The 8642-nt window shown below is 42.6% G+C and overlaps 1 protein-coding gene across 1 annotated transcript; it reads left to right on the forward strand.

The window, feature by feature from the left end:
- Positions 1–1413: 1413 nt before the first annotated feature.
- Positions 1414–8375, forward strand: LOC117414578 (guanylyl cyclase inhibitory protein-like). The gene is made up of 5 exons (XM_034024341.3): positions 1414–1548; positions 5393–5548; positions 5689–5838; positions 6788–6893; positions 7943–8375. Exons 1-5 carry the CDS (start codon positions 1414–1416, stop codon positions 8065–8067), a joined length of 672 nt encoding a protein of 223 aa, XP_033880232.3. The 3' UTR covers positions 8068–8375.
- Positions 8376–8642: the final 267 nt, after the last annotated feature.

The raw sequence follows: 8642 nt of genomic DNA on the forward strand, positions 1-8642 counted from the left end.
CATACCAACATGAGGTGGGGGTGTGTTTTAAAATATTTAAAATAAAAAGAAAATCATAAAAAAACAGCCTTGATTTGATTTGAACTCTATACTTAATTCTGTAACACTGTCTTATTTGATAAACTGGTAGAATTAACAAAGTTTTACTTTGACTATAAACAACACAATACAATATGCAACAGCGCCTCGGCTCATCGTACTGTATTATAGCATAGAGCCCTCTAGTGGATAAGTAGTGTAAAACTGTTCCCACAAAAAAGTCAGGTGTTCACTGAGCATTTTATATAAGAGCTGCCGACAGACCCCTCTGGGGAGTGATGTCCTCGATCCCGCCTCCCGAGGGAACAAACACTCCACGGAACTCACTTCCACTTTTGCTTGTTACTGCGGTAAGGTAAGGTAGGTATGCTAACCTGTCCAGTTGCTGTGATTGAGTCTGTGTAATAGAGCTCTCACTCAAGTTTTCTGGAGTTCCCCTGCAATATCTTATATTGCTGGAGGTCGGCTTACTACTTCCCTGGAATCAGAAACTCTGTGAACTGAGCTGTAAACGGTGTGCACCGCGATTCGTTAAATCTTTTCTCTCTTTTCTACAGCCTGCATCGCTTGCGATTTAGTCTATTTTCTAACTCTGCAGCATCTGCTGTTGTGTGTGTGTTTTTTCTCCAGTTATTTGCAGTTAAAAAAAAAAGAGAGACACATGATTTCCTCCACCGGGACCGGCTTTGCCTCGTCCTGCTGTTGAGTTTACTCCGCCAGATTGTCGCGGTACGCTTGGCCAAATTCTTTTAAAATAAATAAATAATAATAAAAAAATATTCACAGTTTTTCTGCCTGGCGTGACGACTATTTTCTACCACAGCTTTGCTGTTGTGTGTGTGTTTTTTTGCTTACTGCTGGTGCAGTTAAAACACCCCTTGTCTCATCGCCCCTCTGTGCTTCGGCACACTCGGTGCCCTCGATACTTCGGTGCACCAGTGCTTTATTCACAGATGTTCCTTGGTGCTTGTACGCCTTTTGGAGCCTCGGTGCCCTAACAGTCAATGCAGGGTAACTGAGACGCACTTAAAAAAGGCATATGCGGCAGAAGCGCAGGTCACGCGACTGGCCAATATGGCAGGCCTCTTGACGGCGTATCTTGATGGCCTGAGCCTGGCAAGCCTTGTAGTGGCTTGCAGGCAGCTTTGTCCCTGATGAGGACAAGTCTGTGTGGCTTGACGCTCCACTATCTCCTGGCCATACCTTCGGGTTGGCTGTGGAGAAAATACTGCAATGCATCGAGAACGAGAGGCAGCTCAGCAGGTAGCCTAAATGCTCCCCGCCTAAACTCCGGTACAGGAGAGAACGAGGCGCTGGCATCCACCCGTGACACACACAGTGACTCGGACGATCCTTACTGCTCCGCATGGCGACATGAAGCACCGTCTTCAGGCTTCCGCGACAGGTAATAGCTGGGCCCACCCGCAACGATGGGAGGGCGCCGGGCGTGAGATCCCTATGCAACGCCACCCCTGGCAGCCCCTGCAGCAGGCTCCGCCCCCAGCCTCAGTAGCCATGTACTTCGGCTAGCTGGGCTACTCTGCATACTTTCACCAGGTTCTACCGACTTAATGTGGTAGATCCCTGTATACCTTCATTAGGCACAAGGGTTCTTGAGGTTGCACACTCGCACCGCTAACTGTGGTTCATGATTTCGAGATATCCCTCGTCTGCTGTCTCCGCTCATGCTCCCTCGCGACGGCTTTGGTCGCATCGGTCGCTTTCGCGGGTTCGATGCAAAAGAGGAAGCGAGCTCCGTGGAGTGACTGTTCAGAAAACGGTACACACTATTTGCAAAACTGACAGGTGTCTGTCTTATCTGAACATGCAATATGGGATGATTATTTCCATTTATAGGGTATTCATCTACAGAAAGGATATTTTTTCAGCTACTGTATTAATTATTTATACAGTACATTATTATTATTATTTATTTCTTAGCAGACGCCCTTATCCAGGGCGACTTACAGTCGTAAACAAATACATTTCACAGCTACGCTACACATTGGGTTCTTACTATAAGCCAACACTTTACTAGTTGAAATATGTAGATAGGCTTGAGGTTAAACCGTACAAGTTGATCTGTGAAAAATAAACCTATTTAAAACCTCCAGGCAATGTCTTTGCACGTTTCTATGTCCTGCTCAAAACCAATCAGGTTTCAAATCAACCACATTGAGGTTTGTATACGCAACCAAACAGTACTTTTTTTTGCTTGTATGGAAGCAGGTCAACTCTTACAGTCAATTGAGATTAAAGGAATGTCAGACCACTTTATTACTTAATATCAGACAGTTAGAATTGTGCTCAAGCAGGATTCCAATTGGAGCTAACATATGTTATTAATTCTTATTTCTGAAAGGCATTTAGTTCATGAGGTGTCTAAATTGGTTTGTTTTTGACACAGTGACCTCAGGAAAGGATGATTGTAGCTGGCTAACACAGTGGTGTTAAATACATCGCTGGTCTGCTGAATGCTGTGGCTAAGTAAGGTGGCGGCCTCTGCATTCCTGCCCCTGCTGTGCATGCATTGAGCTGGTAATACCTCCAGGTCTAGCAGTATCTCCTCTCTGCTGCCTATAAATGTCTCCATTTGGTTTATGATTGCCAGTACCCTTTGTCATTTAACTACTCCCACTTACTTCTCCCAGCCTTTTCAATATTACAACAGTTTCCTAAAAAAAAAATTGGCAAGCAAAATAAAATATATAAACTAAATCTACAAGTAAAACAATACATAAAATAAACAAACTGTAGGAAACCCCATTCCTCTTACCCTTTAAGATCCATTTAACTGTTGTGACAAGACTGGCCTTATTTTGGGTTCGTGCCCCTATAAAAACGTGACCGAGTGAAACTTGATTTTTCAGAGCTTTCTTTACGCACTTTTATTACAATATATAAATCAAACAAAGCAAAAATAACACCTAGCTCTTCTGAGCACTTACTAAACGTATGCAGGTCACTGACTGACATGCAGGACAGCTAAGCTGTTTACCTGACATACAAAACAAACTTTTACACAAACACACATAAACCAACCGTAACCATTAAACACAGTACCTTTTTCAATGACTACAACACACAGTCAAACTCTTCACACAGCAGCAGCCTTGGACAGACTGACTGCTTTCCTTTTATACCTGGCAGCTGGCCTCAATTTACAACTGCCAAAACAATTAAACAATTAAAAAATAATAATTAAATCAAACAATAATATAATTAAATCAATTAAACAATTAAATTAAACAAAAACAATTAGCTTGGCAGGGAGGCTTTTCACCCAGTCCCTGTCACAAAACAAATATTTTTACACTTGCAGGGCCCCTGCCCTGCTACACTCTATATTTTATTACTGCTCCCCCTATAAGTGACCCCAAATATTTATGGGATCTCCATGCAGTTGGCAGGTAATGGCCATGCACTCTGAAGCAGTCAGGATGTTTGTCTCTTGCAATTGATTAATTTGAGAATACACTTTGTGTGTGAGTGACTGTTAATCAGCTAGGTGGACAAGTAAAGGTTTACCCCAAAGACCCATGCAAAACATTTCAGCTAATGCCCTTGAAAAACACTCTACACAAGTAATACATGTTTTGTTTCACAAAGCGTAGCTCACACAGGGTAGCTCACCCAGCATAGCTCACAGGGTAGCTCACACAGCGTAGCTCACACAGTGTAGCTCACACAGGGCAGCTCCCACAGCGTAGCTCCCACAGGGTAGCTCACACAGGGTAGCTCACACAGCATAGCTCCCACAGGGTAGCTCACAGGGTAGCTCGCACAACGTAGTTCACACAGCGTAGCTCACACAGCGTAGCTCACACAGCGTAGCTCCCACAAGGTAGCTCACACAGGGTAGCTCACACAGCGTAGCTCACACAGTGTAGCTCACACAGGGTAGCTCACACAGCGTAGCTCACACAGGGTAGCTCACACAGCGTAGCTCCCACAAGGTAGCTCACACAGTGTAGCTCACACAGGGCAGCTCCCACAGCGTAGCTCCCACAGGGTAGCTCACACAGGGTAGCTCACACAGCATAGCTCCCACAGGGTAGCTCACAGGGTAGCTCGCACAACGTAGTTCACACAGCGTAGCTCACACAGCGTAGCTCACACAGGGTAGCTCACACAGCGTAGCTCACACAGGGTAGCTCACACAAGGTAGCTCACACAGCGTAGCTCACACAGGGTAGCTCACACAGGGTAGCTCCCACAGCGTAGCTCACACAGCGTAGCTCACACAGCGTAGCTCACACAGTGTAGCTCACACAGGGTAGCTCCCACAGGGTAGCTCCCACAGGGTAGCTCACACAGCGTAGCTCACACAGGGTAGCTCATACAGGGTAGCTCACACAGCGTAGCTCACACAGCATAGATCACACAGTGTAGCTCACACAAGGTAGCTCACACAGCGTAGCTCCCACAGGGTAGCTCACACAGCGTAGCTCACACAGGGTAGCTCACACAGCGTAGCTCACACAGCGTAGCTCACACAGGGTAGCTCACACAGCGTAGCTCACACAGTGTAGCTCACACAGGGTAGCTCACACAGGGTAGCTCACACAGCGTAGCTCCCACAGGGTAGCTCACACAGGGTAGCTCACACAGCATAGCTCCCACAGGGTAGCTCACAGGGTAGCTCGCACAACGTAGTTCACACAGCGTAGCTCACACAGCGTAGCTCACACAGTGTAGCTCACACAGGGTAGCTCCCCACAGGGTAGCTCCCACAGGGTAGCTCACACAGCGTAGCTCACACAGGGTAGCTCATACAGGGTAGCTCACACAGCGTAGCTCACACAGCATAGATCACACAGTGTAGCTCACACAAGGTAGCTCACACAGCGTAGCTCCCACAGGGTAGCTCACACAGCGTAGCTCACACAGGGTAGCTCACACAGCGTAGCTCACACAGCGTAGCTCACACAGGGTAGCTCACACAGCGTAGCTCACACAGTGTAGCTCACACAGGGTAGCTCACACAGGGTAGCTCACACAGCGTAGCTCCCACAGGGTAGCTCACACAGCATAGCTCACACAGGGTAGCTCATACAGGGTAGCACACACAGCGTAGCTCACACAGCATAGATCACACAGGGTAGCTCACACAAGGTAGCTCACACAGCGTAGCTCCCACAGGGTAGCTCACACAGCGTAGCTCACACAGGGTAGCTCCCACAGGGTAGCTCATACAGGGTAGCTCACACAGCGTAGCTCACACAGCATAGCTCACACAGGGTAGCTCACACAGGGTAGCTCCCACAGGGTAGCTCATACAGGGTAGCTCACACAGCGTAGCTCACACAGCGTAGCTCACACAGCATAGATCACACAGGGTAGCTCAGGGTAGCTGTTTGTTATTTTACTTTACACAAAATTTATCAATGAGTGCCCTCGTGGACTGATTACTCTCCATGAATTTCAAAGACACTTCTGTGATGGTACAGTTGGCAGTGAGTCTTCAGAATATGCTGAGCAGATATTCAGAACGCTGGACAATAATGGGGTAGGCAGCAGGTTTTGTAAGTTAGAACATTTGGCAAAGCAGGGGAAAGGATGGAATTATGAGTAATTCTGAGTAATTTTGACTGTATCATTAGCCTTTTCTTCAGATTTTCTTCACATGCTAATATCTGACCCCTTCAGGATGGGATTGTTGATTTCCGAGAGTATGTGACTGCTATAAGCATGCTGATTCAAGGCTCCCCTGAAGAGAAGCTGAGATGGTCCTTCAAGTTGTGTGACAAGGATAAAGACGGCGCTATTACGCGATCGGAAATGCTAGAAATTATGCAGGTATGTTTTGCTTCATTACATTTATCAACAAGCAAAAGAAGTGATCTTCATTAGAAAAAAGAAAAAAAAATCCTAACATAACACAATTCTGCTTATTTCAATGTTCTGCTCTAGATCTCACTATAAGCTTCCTACAATTGTCTTTTACTTCTGCGTAAACCAGAGATAATACTTTTACTTTTAGATACACTGTTAGGGTTTCCAAGATCACATGCAGATAGGTTCCGTCAAATAAGACTAGGTGGTGATCCTAATAGTTTTAAAAACAGTTTTTAAAAAGTTTTTCTTACACGTCTTTTTGTTTCAGATTAGGCCTGTTAACAGTATGAATATATAAATAAATCTGTATCTTGTAGCAAATTTACTTTTTATTTTAAGTTGAATTTGGCCCAGCGTGTATGGAATTATTTCATTTAATACATTTTATTTATAATTTAGTAAATAACTATGTACTACCTTTTATTTCACAAACAGATATTTTGTGTGTCTGTATTTGTGGAATCCAGTTTTATCCTAAAACATTACAAGCTGTTGAGAATGGTGGATGCCGATACTGTCGGTAGTCTAAAATATGAAATAATTGAAACCATGTGTAACATTTGTAAAAGATGGAAGAGTAAGACAATTTTTGAGTAAAAACAAGAATTCCATGAATAAAGTTAGGTGTAATTAGTGTTTATCCCAGTAGGTGGCATCAGACAGACTTGTTTCCATTGCATTCTTTTGGGTAACAATGCAGCTGTGGCTGAATAATGCCACATGGTGGTCACAGAGAATTAGCAGGTACATTTTTTAAATCTCCTATATGCATTTTTAAGTACAGTATTACACACAGTATTAATACTGTAAGAAATTCTGTAAGCATCTGTGTATTTACACACAGCATACTGTTTACACTCACTGTTTTGAAGCAGTACGATTCTCCTGATGTTTTTCATGTGCTCTCCAGGCTGTGTATAAAATGAGTCTGGCTGCTTCTCTAACAAAATCAAACCCTTTAACAGTGGAAGAATGCACTAACTGGATATTCAGCAGACTGGACAAAGACAGAAATGGTAAGAAGGTGTATTAGGGAAGGTTGCTACAACGTAAGCTAGCTAGCTTTTAAAAAGTTGCTATGCAGCAAATTAAGTGAGTCCCTTTGTTTCGGTTTGTGCAATGTTGTGTTCTCGTACCAGTTTTAGAAACAGAAAATATTGTTAAAAAGCTTCAAATAATAATTTGGGGGGTAATTTAAGAAGTTCTATGCACCTAAGATTTTTGCTTGCTTTATTTGTTTTACATTTTCAACAAAAAATGGGTGTAAACTTAGCATAGTGGTAAAGGCTTTATAAATATGACCTAATGTGTCATAAACATTCTGTAGTATTCTATAAGAATAGTATACAGTAACACTGTATTATGTATAATTCTGTGGATTTTTCTTTTTTCTATGGGAAGGCGATGTGCAGGTAATATATAAATGCAGCTTTGAGAAATGCAATCATGAAAGTGGGTTTGAGAGTTGAGGGGTTTTTCTTTTCTCTTAGCTGATAAAAGCCTGAGGTGGGCTCTTGGTGGTTGGAATTGTTCCAAGGTGGCCCCAGCACGTCTCTGTAAACAAGGTCTGGCACTTGTGAAGTGCAGTATATATTATTTCTGCCCTTCACAGTGCCTGATAAGTATATTACAGCCTCTCTGATACCTGCACATGCTCAGTGAATTGTAATTGCACTTTTGATGCAGAGTAATACATGCATGGAAACTTGAAATATTCTTCCCAAGGGCTAACAAGAGACGATTCTTGATGGGCAGAGTGGCCTCTTCTTGTTCCCAACATTTCCTTCTATTTTAAAGCCTAGATAAATCATGATAAAGGCAGAGACAATGATAGCATGGTAAACATTACTGTAAATGCAAAAAATAATGTGATATCTGTATAATGTGAAATAATGTATAATGTGATATCTTGTAACAATTGTAAGTCGCCTTGGATAAGGGCGTCTGCTAAGAAATAAATAATAATAATAATAAAGTAGAATCATGGTAAATACATGTTAAACACTTCCATGCAGATTCAAGTGTCCTTGCCTAAAAACTATTCTCCACTTTGCTCTTTCTGTAGCTGTCATCAGCCTCGAAGAGTTTATCGAAGGAGCTTTAGATAATGACTGGATACGTGAAATGCTTGAGTCTGACCCCAACACAGTCAAACTGGAAAGACCTCAGAAAATCCACTCTCCTATCTAGCAAGCTGCCTACCTCTACATGACTCGACACCATTAAGGAACCCAACCTATAGGGAATTGTACAGCTCCTTAGCAACAGGCTATTTATTGCACAGTAGTTGCTGTGATTTGAACATTTTAAAGAGACACTGGCTATGTAGCACTGTAAAAGTAGCATTATGAATTTTCAATGACTTACTGTTTTTGTGAGAATTACGGGTTGTAGTTCATATAATGACTTGAACTGTGCCACTATGAAATGCAACATGCCTTAATTTCTGATTGGAGGAACTGCATTGTTTTCATCATGTTTGTTATTAAAATGTTCAATAGTGCGTATCAAGTGGAATTTTGTATTCTGTTAAATTAAAAAAGCTTACTCATTCTGTCCGTCTGTAACCTATATAAAACATAATGCAATAAAAAGAGTTAAATTTGACCTTATTTTATTATCTTTGTAATATACTTCAAAACATAATCCAAGTATTCTAAGATGGACTGAGCCCACTGAAATCTATGTTCAAATATAAACTCACTCTTTTTAAATATTTAACACTGTAATGCTCATTTGGTATATTATATGTGATATAGTATAAT

Source organism: Acipenser ruthenus, chromosome 7 (assembly GCF_902713425.1).
Source record: "Acipenser ruthenus chromosome 7, fAciRut3.2 maternal haplotype, whole genome shotgun sequence".
NCBI classification, from domain to species: domain Eukaryota; kingdom Metazoa; phylum Chordata; class Actinopteri; order Acipenseriformes; family Acipenseridae; genus Acipenser; species Acipenser ruthenus.

Bases quoted from the DNA above. Each gene is read 5' to 3' on its own strand.
- LOC117414578 (XM_034024341.3), top strand. From the start codon at position 1,414: ATGAAGCACCGTCTTCAGGCTTCCGCGACAGGTAATAGCTGGGCCCAC. The intron at 1,549-5,392 runs GTAGCCATGTAC...AGCTCAGGGTAG, and splicing joins AGGCTCCGCCCCCAGCCTCA to CTGTTTGTTATTTTACTTTA. The intron at 5,839-6,787 runs GTATGTTTTGCT...TGTGCTCTCCAG, and splicing joins AAATGCTAGAAATTATGCAG to GCTGTGTATAAAATGAGTCT.